We start from the raw sequence: 20,396 nt of genomic DNA, 5'->3' as shown, positions 1-20,396 counted from the left end.
CTGTTATAATCACAACAAGAGGTTCTGCTCCTCCCAAACCTGAATCTGAAACACAAGTTTCAATCTTCACCTGGCACTCCACTTCGGTTCACATTCGAAGCATTGCAAGTAGCAACTGATGGATTCGGTGATCATAATCTTCATAGTAAATGTGGTTTTGATCGGTGTCCACTTTGGCCCGCTGATCTCCCTGACAGATTTTACTTTTCACTTGTGTTTAAGGTTACCAACAGTTTCTACCTTAATAGAGATACTTATTGTTTGTGTTTTGTCGAAGTCGATTCTTCAATTGACCGAAAGTGCGACGTAGTCATTGATGTATGAATCATTGGTTTCAGCCCGGCTGCTCTTTCGCTGTTGATTTTGATTTTGTATAAGTTGGCACGTCCTTCTCGTGTTTATGGATGTGCAAGGCCTTCGAGACTAACGACTGTGAATTTTTTGTATGATACAAAACAATCTACCACAACACATTCTAATGCTCAATTATATCAGTAATTAATGTGATCGAACAAAAAAATAATTTGCAAGACAACAGCTTGAAAGAACATATTGGTGAACAAATTGTTTGGTAAAACAGAATTTTACAATGCATAAGTACCAGAAATGAAATAGTTGACTGTCATAAATTACAATGTTAGTGAATCTAAATTGGCAAAACTGGAAATTGAGGTCAATCGGCACGCATACGGAATTCTACCAAATTTCAATGACCTATTTACAATAAAAAAATGAAACTAAAAGAAGTATGCTTATAGCCAAAACAGCTACAAGTTAAGAAAAACCTTTTTTTTTTTTTCAAAAAACAAAAAAAACAAGAATACAAAAGAAATCAACTCAGACGTATTGCTACAACTAAGTGTAAATTATGCTGGATCTTGCTCTTTTATGTGCTGTATGCGGACCCAAGGTTGAGAGAATTTGAGGCATTGACATGCCACCCGAAACAACAATTTCTGCATTGAAGAACATTGGCGTAAAATCACATCGTGAGAATTCATATAATTGCATAATATTTGAGTATGTGCAAGGTGGATTGACAGTGAAAAACAAATAAGCCTACCAATTCCTTCGCTAACAGAAAGATTTGGTCTAATGACATCAATTGTGTTCACTAAAAAAATGTCGCCAATGTAAAGATGGTTGGTTGGTACATAGACGCAGCAGAGTTCCTCTTCGCCAGAATAACTCTATTGATACATCAAATGAGAAGGAAACATGAGGTCCTCGACAAGAACTCATTTGCACAAATACACAAATTGTATTAACAGAGATAGTTAGACCAAAAGTTGTCCACAGAAAAAATATTTGTACACATTTGATGCAACAAGAGCAAAAAAAAAAAAAAAAGACATACAAAGATAATAATACAACTACATATGATATTTCAGTCAAAGATCCACGAAGTGCAGCCAAAACTTATAAGACCTTTATATGGTGATACCAATAGAACAGAGATTGAATTACTTAGCAATGAACCTGGTGAGACAAACATTCTATAATGCAAATTGCAAAAAAACCAAAAAAGAAAGGTAAATGTGATCAGGTGTGTGTATGTGTGTGAAAATATATACATATATATAGGCCAGGGGCAAAACATTTAAGCACATAACAGGAAAATGTACTGAAGAAAAAACTTGGTATAAAATTTGAATCATCATGTATTATTAGTGGAAAAAATTAACAACTACCTGAAGGATAACAGTGGAGGTGATGAATCCAAAAGCATATTCACCAACTCTTGGGTGTCTAATAATTACAACTTCCTTGAAAGCTTGCTTATTTTGATCTATAGATAGGGAGGACATCAGTCATAATTATTAGGTTGAAAATAGTGATCAAGAATATATACCAGGTGATACAGCAGAACTAATCTGCTTAGAGGCATTGTAGATATGACGAATAAATGGCATCCTCTTGATAAACCATTCACCAAGACTAAGAACAGAAGCTCCCAGCCATGAAGACATGAACACTCCAACCAAGAAGATGAATGTTACGGAAGTCACAAAGCCAAGTCCTGGAAAGACAAACTATGTTGTTCCGCAAAAACCATAGACAAGTAGAATACATAAAGTATGCTTCAGCTAAAGTATTTGACACCTATATTTATTTCAAAATAAGAAAAAGGTTTATAAGCTTCAAAATGATCAACCAAGAATATATTTAATTGCAAGGATGCATGCATGCTTTTTATGCACACATCTGTGCAAATGTGGCACTCTCAGTCAAGTAGATGTTTACGTATCTGGAGGCTGACGAAAATATCATGTTTGTTTGCTAGAATACAAAAACACAAAACAAAGATAGCGACCATAAAATAAAAAACATAACCAAGACAGATGACAAAGTCAAAAACCAGGATTCGTTTATGCATTTAAGGCAAGTGAAGTTTGGTAAAGAAAAAGAAATAACAATTCATAGGGGCTGACATGTATTTTGTCTCGTCAAAGAAAGTGAATAACAGAATATCTTGATAGTAAATTATATCACAAAGCATCACTTAAAGCTCTCCCTCCCTAAATGTGTTACTCTAGAACATGGGTTTTCAAGTTGGTACGACAATGATTCACTGGAGATGCCAGGTCTTGCAGAGTAAGATTAAACATCAAGATATCCAAAACATACATCTTGCTTGAGCAATTAAAGTTGAACCACAGTTATAACTCTTCCACAGGAAGCAGTGAATTTCTAGAGATATGAAGCATGACACAAGCCAAACTGGTTTGGGCTTAGATAACCAAAGTAGGGAAAATAAGAAGAAATAATATACTAACATGGAAGATCTAAAAGAAAATTGATTACAAAACGGTAAAAGGCAAAAGAAGAAAATACAAACCAGTCTTAATCTCAGAAACAAAGCAATAAGAGAAATTGATTATTGCAGTACAGACAGTTATGCAGAAGTAACAGAAGAACAATGGTGAAAAAAACATAGCAATGCTTAACATGGGGAGGAAAATGCTTAAAATACAGCAAATCTACAACAATTAAACATGTCATTATAGCATTAAAATAATGGACCAAAAATATAACAAATAACAATTTCCATACCAAATATGTTTATCCCAAGTTGAGCATAGATCGGAGAAAAAAATCCATCAACGAAATGAATAAACCACCATGTGATGTAGAAGGTGATTGCAATTGGAAAGAGGATCACACTGTTAAATGCCAAAAAAGGAAGGAAAGGTGATTATAACATGATTAAACCAAGATAAATATGACACTTCATAATAAAACTAGTGAGATAATTGGAATAAACTAGAATGAATAAAAATAAAAATATTTGTATTAGATATGCAAGCATGTATTAGACATGCTCAAGTAGGTTGGCATGCTAAGGACTAATATGGTAGGCACTCCCATGGATCTTTATTGTTAGATAAGTCCCAAGATAGGAGGAGCATCAAAGTCATGCAAGTACAAGTACAGTAGGCTAGTGGGAAAAGTGAACCATCTCATAGTCACTCACAAAAACTCATGTCAATTTTTATAGAACTCATGTCATGATCATTGGCTTGAAACCCTAAGGGCAGCCCAATGCACGAAGTTCTTGCCAATGCAGGCTCCTAGAGAAGGGTTGGACCACATTGACTTACACCCTAAGAATCTCAAAATACTCAAGGAAAAGATATTTTGTTTTCAGATTATTGGTTATTTAGATGCAAATTAGGCAAGCTCTCCTAAGATCAACGATCTACATTAGGTTATTATATCCTCTTAGAAGGTAAACTTATTTTTTGGGAAAGAAAAACATAAAGAGTGGTTGACAAGTCGAATGCAGAGGCAGAATATAGAACTATGGCCTTCACAACATGTGAACTTATTTGGGTTAAACATTCAATGACTGAGATAGGATAAGCCTTTCCAAAGTCTCTAAAGCTTTACCGTGATAATCAAACATTAATGCATATAAGCTCAAATCTAGTATTCACAAAAACAAAACATATAGAAATTGATTGTCATTTTATCATGGAGAAAATATAAACTAAAGAAATTGTTAATTCCTATATAATTCAAACAATTAGTTAGATAACTGGATCATTATAAGGACTTAGAGTTGAATATATTTGTAACAAGGTAGGTTTCTCTAATATATTTGAACTAACTTGAAAGGAAGTGTTGGGATCCATTTGTAATTATATAACTCTAAGGGCCCATTGGCAATTATCCAATAATATATAACTAAGATTGTGGCATCTACTTAAGGATTTGAGAGGAGAAAACCCTAAAGTTCCACTCAACAACTAATAATATTAAAAACCTAATGGGCAAAGGTCAAAATGGCGCACCTTTTTTACTGAATCATCACAGGATCACCCTATGTTGATTTTTTATCAAAATGGTGTCCCATCCCCTATAAAATAACACAACTGCCCTAGGTATTGTTCTCATTATTTTCTTGCCTATATCTCCCGGTTAAATCGAGCGCATTGAAATAGATACAAAGCCGTAGCTGCTTAACAATTGTAGTAACTTCTAAATCATAGCTACTACTACAACATGGAAATTTTTTTTAAGACATTGTTCGAAGCCTCCAAAAAGGCTTTAAACGACGTTTTTTTTTGTTGCTAAAACCGAGCCGTTAACCCAATAATCAGTTAAAGATCTCTGAACGAGCTTCAATTTGATATATTATGCGTAGCGTGATTCGACTAGGAATGCCAATTTCCCCATGAGAAATCCGATATCCGACCCGAATGGAGGGTATGGGAAGTATTTTTAGACCCAATTAAATAATCGGGTATTCGGGTATGGGTATTTTCGAGTTCAAGAATGGGGGCGGATGTGGTAAAATCCTATCCATACCCTACCCGATCTATATATATATATATATATCAGTGTATTCAATAGCGGCGAATAGCGCGCTACATAGCACGCTACGACCAGCGAACGCTGCAGAGCGTTCGCTGAATCGCGATAGCGCGCTACATAGCGCGCTACGACCAGCGAACGCTGCAGAGCGTTCGCTGAATCGCGATTGTCCCGAATAGCCCACGCTATTCGGGACAAAAGCGTCGATAGCGCACATAACGTGTGCTATCATGCCCTAGCGCCCCATAGCGGGCGCTAAAATTACAAATTGCTTACCAATAGCTAGGGCAAAGGTGAGTCGAATCGTGACTGTGGTAGAGGCGAAGGTAGGGCAGACTGCAGAGGCGACAGGCGGCGATCGGCGAGCAGCGAGCGGCGAGCGGCGAGCGGCGAGCGGTGACCTGTGAGTGGTGGCGAGGGACAGCGATTGGAGGTAAGCTTTTCTCCTTCCTTTCGTTTTCTTCGTTTAGGTTTTCCTTCTCGTTTTTTTTCTCGAAGGAGCAAAAACGATTTCGCGATTTCCAGAAGTCGGGCATCTGGATCGATCCAGCGATCGATCCAGGGTCGAACAGAAAGGATCTGGATCGATCGCTGGATCGCACGAATAGCGATCGGTGGCCAGATCCTTTATGTTATTTTTATTTTACTTATATAAGTATATTTTATTTTTTAAAATTTAAACATTGACGTGCACGAAAAGCTTGCGCTATACGCTACGCTATTTACGCTATGCAATGACAAGACAAAAACGCTATGAACCAACGCTACGCGATTTAAAACACTGATATATATATATAAAGCCTTGTTTTATTTTGTTGGAAAAGAAAAAACTTTAGCCCGCTTCCCTCCTCGAAAAAAAACTTAGTTGCTTCTTTATCCGGTCACCAACACGTATCTCATCTTCTTTTCCACAAGAAATCCTCACCCAATCGAAGAAGCGCGAGTACAAGAATTTAATAAATATTCATAAATTCATTGAAATAATTTATTTATTTTTTAAAAAAAGAATTGCAGGTAGTAATAGGGTGATGGGTAGAGTATGAATACCCGATCCTCGGATCAGTATGGGGATGTGGATGAAAGTTAAATACCCGATGGGTATGGAGATGAGTATGAGGATGGATTTAATTGATAGGGATGGGTACGGAAGATATGAAATCCGACCAAATCCTAGCCATTATCATCCCTAGATTCAACCCAAATCACAACTTATGGGCTCTCAAAGTTTAGGGTTCAACATTTACGTTGTAGTAGCTACGAAACCGTAGCCGCTACACAAATTTGTACATTTTATATGCATTTACCTCACGAAACCGAGGTTTTTTTATGCATACAAGTATTTTTGTTGGAACGTTGACAGATAACTAATGGAATACTTGTAGTAGTGCCTCCATTACTTGTAGTAGTGTCTCCATTACTTGCAAAAATAATCTTGTGAGGATCAGTATAAATGATCTTTCCCTCGTGCTCGGCTATAGCAGAAAACCCTTGAATCTAGAGCCGTCTGACATTCCAGTCTCAATTCCAACAATGCACCGGGCCATTACAAGTTCCACCCCGTAACCAGTTATAGATTTCTGAACGAGCTTCGATTTGATATATTGTGCATCCCATGGTTTAACCTAAGTCAAAAGTTATGACTTCTCGAAGTTTAGGATTTAACATTCATGTTTTAGCAGTTATGAAACCATAACTGTTATAACTATGGGAGCTACAAAACCGTAGCTACTACAACTGTGTGAGAGCTACGATTTCGTAGCTACTATGTAGCAGCTACGATTTCGTAGTTACTGCATTCTATGATTTTATAGCTACTATATAGCAGCTACAATTTCGTAGCTACTACGTAGCAGCTACGATTTTATGGCTGCTACAGCACGCTCGACTTAGGCAAGAGACATGATAATAGTGATATCAGTACTGGAGGACAATTGTGTCACTTTATAGGGGAATGAGGTGCCTTTTTGATAATAAAAATCAATATAGGACGCCCATTTGATGATTCCGTAAAAAAGAGGTGCCCTTTTGACTTTTGCCCAAACCTAATTACATTGTTGTGTCCGTTGGCACATATGAAACATAATGTTTCATTAGCTAACCACACATGGAATGCTCTACACTTCCTCCTCATTAAAGCTACCTTAAGACACTTTGCTACATCTTTTTTCATTTAGGCTCTATCACGACATGTGGGTTCAACTAAACCAAAAACTCACTTTAGCCTTTTTCATCCTCAAGCTATGTAGAGACAAGGCAGAAAGTACAGACTTCCATTTTGTCTCCTTGCTTTGGCTCCATCAAGATTCGAGACACAAGGGGGAAAACACAAATATTTCTTTTCTCCTTTGGGTAACCTCTCCTCTACTTTTTGTTCTTCTTAGATCCTCCTTTATCCTAATTTATGCCATTAGCTCCACATGTCAGCATAGCACGACGATGGCATTCTCTTGGTCCAGTTAGCCATTGTAATCTCAGCAATGAATGAGATTGTAAAACTTGATAAATAAGACTTGTATGGTTTAATAGATAGCATTAATATATGATGTTATAAATGTACAATGTACAATGATTACATCTATAAAAATTGGGAAATAAATCTAAGCAACGAATGCTACTAGAGCTAACTGATGAAGAAGAGGAATTTTCAAAGAGGCCATATCACAAAATACAACCTTGCTCTAAGTCAGTTAAAGATCAACAACTTCAACAACAAAGAAGAAAAAAAATCTGGAAATTCAGAGTTTTTTTAGTTCTTCTGATTAACCAGGAGTAGAAGAACTATTGATAATATTGGTAATCGTAAGTTCAAGTGTCATATACTTGCATAAATTCATACACTTGTAGAAGTTGCAGATATCACAAACCAGAAGATAGAGCATACTTCAAAATAGTTTCCATTCTTAATAATATTATAAACCCCGAGTAAAAGGGCTTGGCATCTGAGATCCAATCCTTCCTCTTCGATGCAAGAGAAGATCACATTAAAAGATCTCCAAAAATAAGCATATCACTGATGTTCTTAATTTAGGCTTTAGCAAGAAAAAGAAGTTCAATTTTGGTAGCTCATGATAAATTATGATTATTTTTAATTATTTTATATTATATTTTAGTGGCTTTCAACCAAGCAGAAATTTAGAGGGTTCCTTGAACAATAAATGTGGTACACTGGTACTTGAAGGCAAGCTAACACTTGAGCTGCAGTCAGGTTGATCCGATGGCCAACCAATGTTGCTGAATGAATCCTCTCAAATATTTTGGTCCACTAAATTGGTGAAAGTTACAAAAGCAATTTTGAGAAAATCAAAACCTTGATCGAAGTTTACTGGGACGACCACCACATCAAATTGTTCAAAAGATAAATGCAGCAGTATGCCATGAAGCTAAAAAGTTTGAAACAATAGACATTACTTAAGAGATTTTTTAGCAATCATTATAGTGTGCTGTCATAAACAAGTAAATAAAAAAACAAAACTATCTATTAGAATAACTTTATCTACTTCATATCATTGTTAAGAGAAGATCTCCACCTCCACTGTTAAATCTACTTCATTTTTGGACTTCACAGTGCTTGATGATCCATAAAAAAGGAACTTTATAACAGAAGAACAAAGTGAAACCAAAATATGTCTGTATATATATATATATATATATATATATATATATATATAACCCACGCAAACATATTTTGGTTTCACTTTGTTCTTCTGTTATAATTGGGTCCAGTGCACTCATTGCAACGGCCCTTTACTATTCAATACCAATCTCAGCCTTCGATGACAACCTCCTTATGAGCTGTCCAATTTTAGGAATTACAATTGTTAAAGAGGAAAATGGGAAAACACAATGCCTAACAACAGAATATATTTGTTTTTTTTTGTTTAAGAAAAGATAAGAATGGGAAAATCCAATATCATGCCGGACAATTGAAGAAGCTTACCATCCGGTCATGAATTTTTTTGAAGCCCAACTACGTATTACTTTATAGAATGCCTGCAAATTGTAGAGCTGGTTAATTTAGAAAGACCAAGTGTGTGAAAAATAAGCATTAGAAGTATAGAGTTTGCACGTTATCATAGTCCTTGACAAGATCTTCTAAATGTGAGCAATTGGATATCAAAGGATTTTCATCTTCTTGATATGATATTTAGTAATTAAAAATGCAGATCTATGTATCTACATATTAAATCAAGAATTCTTTAATGAATCCTTGTGATTATGCAGGTATGATGCAGACCTTTCATAGCAAGAAGAAAACAACAAGGAATAAAATAAGAGTATCAGGAATATTAGTGCAAAACATATCACAGTTTGCAAGTTTTCCTTTCAATTAATCTGTATCATTGATACAGTGAACAAACTCTCAACTTTTGCCTACATTTTCAGGTCAGGAGTATGACACAACTGTTCACAATTAACTCACCCGATTTTACAACAGCTAGAATTGCTTCCAATGGTGTAGAATAAGTAGGCACAAATAGAAGAAGAGACGGATTTTTTTTTCCCCAATGCTAATTCCAAACTGTGTAAATAATTAAAAAAAAATGAACAAAATCATGGGCATGTTTTGGAGTTCCAGCTCAATAATGTCAAACAAATAGCAGCAGCTCCAGAAAATTGGTATAAGGCTGCGGAGCAAACCCTAACACCCATGAAATCAACCCAAATCTGAGATACCCCCAAGCACAATACTCCCCAAAATTACAATGAACCCGCGGAGGTCGCAAATCAAATCGAGATAAAGAACAGATCAGATCAAGCGAAAAAAAAAAAATCATAGAAGAGGCAAAAGTCGTCACCTCTCTACCAGAGTGGTGCGGATGGTGGAGGCGAGCGGGGGAGGCGGAGGACGAAGCCTTGTCATCGGCTTCGTCATCGACGACGGGGATGATGAGAAGCTCCCGATCCCGCTCTCGATTCCCCATCGGCATCGTCGATTTCTCGTCGTCCATCGCACAGCCTCTTCCTGGCAAAGACTTTGACGCCGAAACCCCAACCCCGCGAATACCCTCAAGGAACGAGGAAGCGATCGACCGATTGAATGGTCGAGATCAACTGAGTTAAACAGTAAGTTATCGCCTTTGTGAGAGGGAAGATCAATCGATTTAAATCGGCGCAGCCTGACGAACTGGGCCAGCCGTTCGATCTTGTCTCATGTTTGCTTGTGGATGAGATGAAGAAATCCCAGCCGTTTGATGCATGATGATTTGAGTCGCGTATCTGGCGGAATGCGCCTGGTTAATAACATATGGTACAATTTTTAAATATATCAATTGATCAATTATAAACCAATCTGAATAACTCAGCTGATGCATGCGAAGTACGGTAATTTTGCGCACCCAAAGTTTGGGATGGCTTAAAAGACGCCTCAAATTTAAAAATGCCTAAACGGCACCTTAAGTTTTGAAAATATACGCGTCTTTTTTTCCGTTTACGTACTTCTTTTTTTTTTCTTCTCTGTCAGCTCTCCTTTATATAAAATAATTGTTTTCTATTCTCTTTCCTCGTATTAAAATTTTTTCTTTCCTTTACCGTATAAAACAATTACTGTAATATTAATATTTATAAATCAACATCGGTTTAATTACACGAGTACAATTATGGTACTAGTTTCTTAAACCAACAACACGACTATTCTGATTCTTAGAAATTAGTACCATAAAAATGTTAATTTCTAAAATTTAGTACTACGGTTAAGACTATAAATGAATTAAACGTTCGTAAATAAATTCAATATTCGACTTGGTAAAAATTTATTTATGTTCGTTCAATATATATAAACTTAATTAAACAAACAAGTTTAAACAACTCGTTAAGCTAAATAAATAAACTCAAACATATATGTGTTCAGTTCATTAACGTTCGTGAACAATGTTCATGAACCATATTCATTAATAAAATTATTTTCAATATACTAAATAAATAATAAAATAAAATAATAAATAAATTTAAATTATCAAGCTCAATAACCAATCAAACAACTAAAAGTTTCAAATAATCAAACAAACTTGAATTGAGAGTTTGATAACATCTAAACGAACCAAACTTGAACCAAGCTCAAGCCAAACTTGAATTGAGAGCTTGATAACATCTAACCGAGCCAAGCTCAAGTCAAGCTTCAAACAAGCTCAAGTTCATAAAAAATAAACCAAGTCAAGCTTGAACACTCATTTCAAAAGTTTGATTTATTTTAAGCTTGGCTCGACTCGGCTTGGTTACCTTATTAAACAAGTTTGAATAACCCAAAGCTTGACTTAGCTTATTTACAACCCTAACTACGGTAATATTGATTTATAAAGACTAGTACTATCTATTGTGTTAAGCTGTGATATTAGTTTTTTAAACAATAGTAAAGAATGACATATCTAAACTCTGGAAAATTATAAAAATCTACAGCAATTGAAATGAGTCTAATTAGAGTTCTCGAAGTACACTAATGAGTTTTAACTGAAATCCATTGATAAGCCTAAGGAATTTAGATTTTTAAAAAGTTTGCAATGTAATTAAAGAAGATAACATAGTGAATATATTTATAGTGTCAATGCCTAATTCTGGCATTCTTACGATAAATTATATGTATTTATTAATTATCTTAAAATTATAAACTTTAAAAACCTTCTGATCACTACTATAATAACTTCAAGTTGACATTTCTGTTATATATAGACTTTGGAGCACTTCAAAAATCTATAGTATTTGGAATGATTCTGATCGGAACTGTTTAGGTCCATCAATGGATTTTAAACGAAACCTCTTAATGAACTCAAAAATATTTTAAACGATATTTTTTAGGTTTGAAATTGAGGTATCATGGGTTTCACCTGATAACAAATGTAGATCTCTAAACGAGATTTGATTTTAAAAATATTGTCTAGTTCTAATACCCGAGTCAAAAGTTATGATTTTTAAAAGCAAGTAATTGATAATTACATACACATGCTTATCATATGGATGTTAGAATCAGGCATGGACAATATATATACTTTTACTGAACTACCCTCTTTCATTACATGTCAACTTTTCAGAAATCTAAATCTTCTAGGTTCATCAATGGATTTTAGTCAAAATTTATTAATATATCTAGAGAGTTCCGATTGGATCAATTCCAAGTGTTACATGTTTCTAAAGTAACACGGAGTATATAGGTGCCTAAAGATGTTAACTTGAAATCATTAACAGTAATGCTTAGAAAGTTTTCAAAGTTTATGACTTTAAGATGATTGACACATACACATAACTTATCGTAAAGATGTAGAATTAGGCATAAACATTATAAATATCTTCATTGTGCAATTCTCTTATGATCCTATCCGAAAATGGTAAAGATAGCTAGCTGGGGATGTGGCTTAGCAGTTGACCTTGTGAAGACCCTACTCCGCTCTACAAAAATAAGAACGTCAGTGCCGGGCCAGGGAAGGGGTTCTCGATGTTGGTCTTCCGACGCTCAAGTCAGTCACCAGAATAGTGGAAAAATGGTAAAGAACTGTAGCAACAGAAGAGCTTAAGTACAAATAACGCATACCTCTGTCGATGTCTAGACCCCCCCCCCCCCTTTTATAGAGTGCTCCAGTAGCAAATGTGCACGCCTCTCAAGACACATGCACATTTTCTCAACTGCCCTATAAAAAGACATGTTAGGAAAGTGTTTCTGACACCATTACTTAACAGGGCGTGCAAATCCCTGATATAATAGTGGAAGCTTCTGTCGTACGATTTGCCTGTTGACCATGCTCTGTTGTCAGCGGAAGGGTCACATTATTTGGCCGAGTGGAGGAGTCGCTTGGCCGGGATTCCCTGCATGGTTAATCTTAGCTGTTCCTCTCTACCGTCGCTTGGCTCAGTAGGTTGTTCCTCGCGCGACCAAACATGCGATCCAGTCGGACTAGCCCTTATAGGGTCGTTACAGTTGCGAGTATCTGATGTCCTCTCTGTATAGTTGTTCCATGTGGATGAGCGATCTACTTCGATGAGCCTTCTAGCCAATCGGACCCTTCAAGCCCGTTCGACTCATTGCCACCTGCTTGGCCAACTTTTTTGACCTAGCGATTTCCAGCTTCTGACAGCCTTGACTTTGACTTCCACGTCGGTTGTTGTTTCCTCCTTTTACTCATACCTGGTGGGCCCCTTTACCACCACATCATAAATCTTCCCCTCAAGTCTAATAGAAGGAGGTTGTAAGTCCGACTGACTGGACGAGTAGTGTTTCCGGTGACCTCCACAGCTAATCAGACATTCTTGGTTTTAGGACAACCACTCAGCTATGGTGAATACTACAGGTGCTTTCCGCCATGAGTTAGAGTTGTCGCCTAGCTATCACTTACTGACATAAGTTTAGAGCCACTGCTCCGCTATCAATTACTGATATGAGTTTAGAACCGCCGCTCGGCTATTGCTCTCTGCCACGGGTTTAGAGCCGCCGCTCAGCTTTCACATATTGCCCTGGATTTTGAGCCACCTCTCGCCTATATCCCAATCCGCGCTGTCCGGTCGAGGTGCTCATGGGCATCACTTGACGTTTTTTCAACTTCCCACCGCTTCCTCTAGTGAGTGAGTATCTTTTAATGGTTGTTGACGTCATCCTAATTTCTTGGTCATTATTGTCGAGCACGTCGCCTATGCACTTTAATTAAACCTCATTAATGCCTCCCCATCGCTAGGCGCCACATGTCTTGCTTTCTGCCACCACACTTTTGATGTGATAGGCGGATATCCGCGATTGATGTGACAAACGCTGTTTTAAATTCAACAGCTAGATCTTGACCTTGTTTTGCATAGTCCTCGATCGGACGGCTCAGAATAGTCGTCTCCAAGGTTTATAAACCCTTATTCACCATCATTCTCCTGCTTCACCGTATCTTCTTCCTCGCGCACGCCTTTTGCCAATTCTCTTCTTCATTGTTCGTCGGCAGTGATATTTCTCCGTAAGCACTCTCTCCCTTTGTTCATCCACTCCTTGATTTTCGTTGACATTACCGCTTCTACTTTTCGTTGCTTCTCCATAGCCGCCTCTTCTCCTCCTCTTCCTATCGCCAGCTTGTGGTATACATCCACCAAGTCCGATTTTAACGGCGATGAAATAATGCAGATGCAAATTATTGGTGTAGTGAGCACCAAATGATCGAATCTATGTTTTGATAATGGCAAAGGGTTCAAAGTTAAATTGTCTTGTTATCTAACAAGTGCAATTGAGCTTATAGGAAAGTCCTATGGGTTCTTAGGCAAAATTCCTAGTGGATACTAAGTAGGTGGAAAACCCTAAGCGGAGATAACCCTAGGTTCTAGGGGTTGGTAATCCTAGATTATGGAAAACTCTAGGGGGATGTAACCCTAAGTCCTAAGGGGTGGTAACCCTAGGTGGAAAGTCTTGGTGGATCATGAACTTTGGGTAAAATCCTAAAGTCGGGGACTCTTGGTGAAAATCTTGGTAGTCGCGGACCAGGTAAAAGACTAGACGGGTCGTGGAGCGGACGTCCAACATGAAGACCTGAAGTCTCGGGCGTTGAGCAAAAGTTCAGACGGTTTGGAGGACTGGTCTGCAAAAGGTAAACTCTCCTGAGAGGAGTAGTTGAGGACGCGTTCTCTGAAGAGGGAACAGTAGACCTTAGTTTGACCTAGGGTTTCTGGTAAAATTCGAAAGTCAAAACCGAACAGTCCAATGACTATCAAACCAGGTTTTACTTCACATGTTATCTGCCTATTTTCTAATGTCTATTTTGCAGGGAAACTAATAATTGTGCAGGGTTAGTTTCGACCTTAATCGGTTGATCAAACCAGGGGTCAATCAACCGAATCTCCAACCAAAAAGATTGGATTTCCAGTGAGCTAATCAGGTTCGACTGAACCTAGGGTTCAGTCGATTGAATAGTGGATAGGCATTGACGTGGTCAAGCTGAGTTGTGTTGGAGTGTATACTGAAAGCCTAAGTTTTGTAAATATTCATTATGAATAAAGAATCACATTTGGTCTAATTATCTACATTTGTTTTGTAGTTGTTCATTTAATTTATATTGTAGATAACATAGTATGTGGTGTCACATACAGAAGATGATGTTGTCAGTACCTTATAAATTATAAACAGTAGCTCACGACCAAAATGGAAAGGAACAAACCATTAGAAGGTCGTAGTGTAATTAGGTATTAGTTTATCTTGACTATATAATTACACTAGTACACTCAGAGTGTATTGAGTAGGACCATTTGAGGTCGTTCCTTTTATACTGACTTTATAAAGGAACAAAGACCTCAGTTATTATGGAAGTGTGTGCTCTTAATCCTAATATAATAACAAGCACATATGTTTGATATCTATTTCTTTAATTTATCAATGGGTGAGATTTAGTTCGATGAATCAATAAACCCGATAAATTGGGAAATGGTATCACTCATAGTGTGTTGTTGATTATAGAAGGAAACTGTGTCCTAGTGATACTAGGTTGATAATGTCCTCAAGAGGAGCTCATAAAGATTGTCATGTTAAACCCTGCAGGTGGACTTAGTCCGACATGATAATAAGGTTGAGTGGTACTACTCTTGGACTTAGATATTAATTAAATGAGTTGTCAGTAACTCACTTAATTAGTGGACATTCGATATCTTAAACACAGGGAGACTAACACACTCATAATAAGAAGGAGCCCAAAAATGTAATTTGGGATTGGTGCGGTAGTTCAATAATAGTTCTATAGTGGAATGAATTATTATTGATAAAATTAAGTTGTGTGTTCGGGGCGAACACGGGATGCTTAATTTTATCGGGAGACCAAAACTAATTCCTCCTCTCGGTCCCTATCGTAGCCTCTTATTTATAGAGTACTATACCCACCTATACCCACCTAAAGGGGGCCGGCCAAGCTAGCTTGGGAACCAAGCTAGGGCCGGCCTAAGCATGGGTTTAGGGTGGCCGGCCCTAGCTTGAACCCAAGCTAGTAGGGCAGACCATAATTAAATTAAAAAAGAATTTTAATTTTAATTTTTATTATGTGGAAGATATAATTTATTAAAGAGAATTAAAATTAAAATATCTCTCTTGTAAAAGATTTACAAAGATTAAAGAAAGAGATTAGATCTCTTTCCTTATTTATAGATTGGAGAGTTTTATTTTTCTTAAAATTATTCACATGTTAATAAAATTAAAATTATAGATATTTCCTTTTATTAACCATGAAGAGATTTTAAAGAGAATTTTATTTTTAAAATTTCCGGAAACAAATAAGGAAAGTTTTAATTGTTGATTAAAACTTGTCCAATTTGCTTCCTCTTGATGTGGCCGACCATTAGAGTTTATTTGGGAAATTTTATTTTATTTTCTCAAATAAATCATGTCGAAATTAAGGAAATTTTATTGTAATTAAATTTCCTAATTTGCCTAGGCCAAGAATATAAAAGAAGGGGTGAGGTGCCTTCACAAGACACAACCTCTATTGTTTTCTCTCCTTTCTCCTTGGTGTTGTGGCGGCCATTACCCTCTCCTCTCTTCCTCTTGTGGTGGCGAATACTTCATCTCTCTTGGAGTTCTTGTGGTGGCGGATACTACTTGGAGAAGAAGAAGAAGAAGAAAGCTAGCATCTCTTGGAGCTTGGTTAGTATTTTGATTTTCTTCTTTGGTAAAGTTCTTCCTTTGTGGCCGAACCTTGCTTGGAGGAGAAGAAGGTGGTTGGTGGTTTCTCATCTTGGTAGATCGTTGCCCACACAACGTCCGAGGTTAGAAGAGGAATACGGTAGAAGATCAAGAGGTTTTTCTACAAGGTATAACTAGTAATTTCTATTTCCGCATCATGCTAGTTATTTATGGAAATAATACCAAATACAAGAGGCTTACGTTCTAGTATTTCGAATATGTTTTTTCGAAGTTGTGTTCTTTTGTTTCTTTCTTTTCCTTGTGATTTGATTGTTCTCTTTGGTTAACCTAAAGTTATTTTAGGAAATTAAATATTAGCTTTCTATTAAAGGTTTTGTCTAGTCGGTGGTGGTTGCTCCCATATCCAAGAAGGCCATGTGCCTCGCCACGTCAGTACTGGGAACCTTTTATGGAAATTAATATTTAATGGAATTAATAACTTAAGGAGACTTGGGTCGAACGTGTTAAGTTCAAGAGATCCAAGTCAAAACCTAAAAGAACAAATAGATTAAGTTTTGGATCAAACGTGTTAAGTTCAGCAGATCCAAAATTTAATTTAAAAGAACACATGGTAGCTAGGAAAAGGTTCGACCTTTGTACAAAATTTTTATGCAGTGGAACCTATAGGCTTTAGAGTAGCAACCAACAATTGGTATCGAGCTAGGGTTTTGCCTCTGTATTTGGTATTTAGTTTAATTATGCACATGTCATACATAATTTAGGCGGTTAATAGTAGGATGTGCTAACTCTATGGATGCAGGATCCAACTATTATGGCTTTTAGTTAATTATGTGTGTGATTGGACCCTTGGACATGTCAAGGGCAATTTATATGTGTGTGCATGATTGTATTAAAATACAGAGGAGCTGTATTTAGTTTTATTAGATTTTATTTTTGATCTAGATACATGTACATTCCTTTTATGGAATATAGGATCAAAATGTAAAATTCTATTTATGTCATGGATCGAATCTTGCAAAGCGTGGAACCTTCTAAGGACCGAGGCGCAGTGGAACTCGGAGCAAGATGGATGCGACAGTTAGACCCGATGGCGGTGGCCAAATATGGCAGCAGCTTGGGATGACAACACACGGAGGACAATTAAAGATAAAAGCCATAATAGTTGAAAATTAGATTTTCTATTTATTGCTTTTATATTGTCTTGTGTGTGCATGTTAGTTTACAAGTTTAGTAGGCTAGCATAGTTAAAATTCCTCATTTATAAATAACTAAGTGGGAGAGGAATTTTAAGTAAATCCCATGGTCTCCATTCTGGTTTGTAAGTGATGCAAACAAGCTTGCGCGTTGGCTCGAGTGCCTTCCTCCATAACGGATGAGCTTGTTTGCGGATCACTAGAACAGACTTCCATTTTGGATGACTAGAGGAAGTTAATTAAGGCGTGTGATCTTCCCCAGCGGAAGGGGCATAATCTTATTAATGGACTTAGTGTCAAGTAATGGTGTACACTTAGACACATCTAATAGTATCCTCCCAATCGGAGTCACTGATATTATTTGTGTGACCAAATAATACCAACTATTAATTTTATTTGTCAAAAGTTAGGTTGACAAGATAATAAAATTAATGGGTTAAAACCCTCCTTTACAAATGTTGAATTTGTATCGTCCACATTAACGTGGCATACAAAATTCACGGTGTTTTAAGGTGTTGGTTAATTTAAAATAATATTGTTTGAGGAATCAATATTATTCTAAATTTAGAGTTCGACCAAAAGTTATTTGTGATTCTTAGGATGACTTTCAACCTTGTCCATCATACTTCAACAAAATAGACTTCTTGGACCAAATTACATAGATTGGAAAAGAAACACGGATATTGTTTTCTTTGAAAGCTATAAATTTATCTTGTTGAGCATTGCCTGATGCACTTTGGTGAATCTACCCAAGAGGAGATTGAATATCATAGGAAATGGGTAAAAGCGGATGAGATGGCGGTGTTACATTTTGGCTTCAATGTCAAATGTATTGCAACATCGACATAAAGATTTACCAACGATTTATGATATAATCTCAAGGAACTCTTTGGTCATCAGGATAGGGCTTCTAGACAAGAAGCTATGAGAAAGATAATGGCAGCCACCATGCAAGAGGGTACTCCTGTAAGGATCATATCCTAAACATGATGGCTTATCTGAACGAAATACGGATCCTTGGAGGAGAAATTGATGGGAAACCCGGATCGATATGATCCTCCAAACCCTAGCTAGAAGCAGTTCCGTTTGAACTATAATATGAATAAAGGATTTATTCATTAGGGGAACTACTGACGAACTTCAAGCAGAAGGGTTATTTCGTCACAATGCTCAAATTCACTATCTTGAAAATGGTTCTACTTCTAAACGAAAGGTAAGAAGAAGAAACAAACTGGTTCAGCAAAGAAAGTGAATAAATCTCAGTGTACGGGATTTAAAGTGGAATGAAGAAGCCAAGGGCAAGTGCTTCATCTATAAGCAGGCAGGACGGAAGGCGGACTGTCCTCGTAAGAACCAAAACAAAGGTATATCTCATACTCTAGTTGTTGAAACATGTTTAGCGGTGTTATCTACCAGCACCTGGTGTGTAGATACGGGAGCCACTGATCATGTCTGCAATTCCTTGCAGGGGTTCCAGGAAACCCGACGACTATCTGAAGGGGAGATTACCGTCTACATGGGCAATGCTACTAAGGTGGCAGCTGTTGCAGTGGGAGACGTCTACTTATCTTTTAGTAGAAATAGAAATTTGGTTTTAAGAAATTGTCTTTATGTACCCAGTTTTAGAAAGAATTTAATTTCAGTTTCTAAACTATTTTTAGATGGATATTCAGTTTCTTTCAGTAATGATGTAGTTATTAAAAGAAATAAAGTGATTATCTGTTCTGGTGCATTAGTTGGCAATTTGTATATTTTAAATCCAAATTCTTCCACAAAGCAAAACATGGAAATTTATAATTCATCTTCTAATTCTAATAAGAGAAAAGAACCTTCAGAAATGAATCAAGCATATCTTTGGCATCTAAGGCTTGGTCATATTAACTTAAGTAGGATTCAGAGGCTTATAGCTGATGGACTTTAAGTTCATTAGAGTTGGAAAATTTTCCAACTTGTGAATCTTGCTTAGAAGGTAAAATGACCAAGAGGCGTTCAAGGCCAAGGGTATAGAGCCAAAGAAGTGTTAGAGTTGGTTCACTCGGATTTGTGTGGTCTATGTCCGGGCAAGAGGAGGTTTTGAATATTTTGTCTCTTTCATAGCGATTATTCAAGATATGGATACATTTACCTAATGCGCATAAGTCAGAGTGCTTTGATAAGTTCAAAGAATACAAGGTCGATGTGGAGAAAGCGACTAGGTAAAAGTATCAAGACACTCCGATCGGATCGTGGTGGCGAATACCTCTTAGGAGGTTTAGGAATTACTTATCGGAGGCGGATTCAATCCCAATTATGCGCACCGGAACACCCTGCGAATGGTGTAGCGAGCGAAGGAATAGGACTCTTATGGAGATGGTTAGATCAATGATGAGTTATTGAATTACCAAATTCGTTTTGGGGATATGCTCTGGAAGCAGCAGTATACGTTCTGAAGTACCTTCTAAATCAGTTTCTTCTACTCCCATAGAATTGTGGAATGGGCGAAACCAGTCTAAGACATATTCGGATATGGGTAGTCCAGCACATGTCTTGAAACGAGATGATGATAAGTTAGAATCTCGTCTGAAGTTCGCGTGTTTGTAGGATATCCCAAAGGAGCGAAAGGTGGTTTATTTATAGTCCTAAAGACCGGAAGGTCATTGTTAGCACCAATGCCCGCTTTTTAGAAGAAGACTATATAATGGATCACAAGCCCGATGTAAAGTTGTTTTAGAAGAACTTAGAGAGGACATGTCTACTTGAGAACAGGACAAGATGAAGTACCACAAGAGCCGCAACACGTGTCACACATGATACACAACCACAGACGATGC

The 20,396-nt window shown here is 37.0% G+C and overlaps 1 protein-coding gene across 1 annotated transcript; it reads right to left on the bottom strand.

The window, feature by feature from the left end:
- Positions 1-808: 808 nt before the first annotated feature.
- On the bottom strand, positions 809-9,871 carry LOC122053124 (protein LIKE COV 1-like). Its single transcript, XM_042615015.1, has 7 exons — positions 9,615-9,871; positions 8,756-8,808; positions 3,055-3,164; positions 1,853-2,020; positions 1,692-1,789; positions 1,064-1,190; positions 809-956 (listed from the first exon to the last, which is right to left on the bottom strand). The coding sequence occupies exons 1-7, from the start codon at positions 9,765-9,767 to the stop codon at positions 856-858; spliced, it is 810 nt and encodes a 269-aa protein (XP_042470949.1). The 5' UTR covers positions 9,768-9,871; the 3' UTR covers positions 809-855.
- Between the last annotated feature and the right edge of the window lie 10,525 nt (positions 9,872-20,396).

This window comes from Zingiber officinale, chromosome 1B (assembly GCF_018446385.1).
Source record: "Zingiber officinale cultivar Zhangliang chromosome 1B, Zo_v1.1, whole genome shotgun sequence".
In the NCBI taxonomy this organism is placed as follows: Eukaryota; Viridiplantae; Streptophyta; class Magnoliopsida; order Zingiberales; family Zingiberaceae; genus Zingiber; species Zingiber officinale.
Note: the sequence above shows the minus strand (reverse complement) of the source record. Positions and strands in the feature narration are given on the sequence as shown.

Excerpts from the sequence above, each read along its gene's own strand:
- LOC122053124 (XM_042615015.1), bottom strand. The coding sequence starts at position 9,767 with ATGGACGACGAGAAATCGACGATGCCGATGGGGAATCGAGAGCGGGAT. Across the intron at positions 8,809-9,614 it reads CGCACCACTCTGGTAGAGAG|GCATTCTATAAAGTAATACG; the intron begins GTGACGACTTTT and ends TACAATTTGCAG. Across the intron at positions 1,790-1,852 it reads TAGTTCTGCTGTATCACCTG|ATCAAAATAAGCAAGCTTTC; the intron begins GTATATATTCTT and ends CCCTATCTATAG.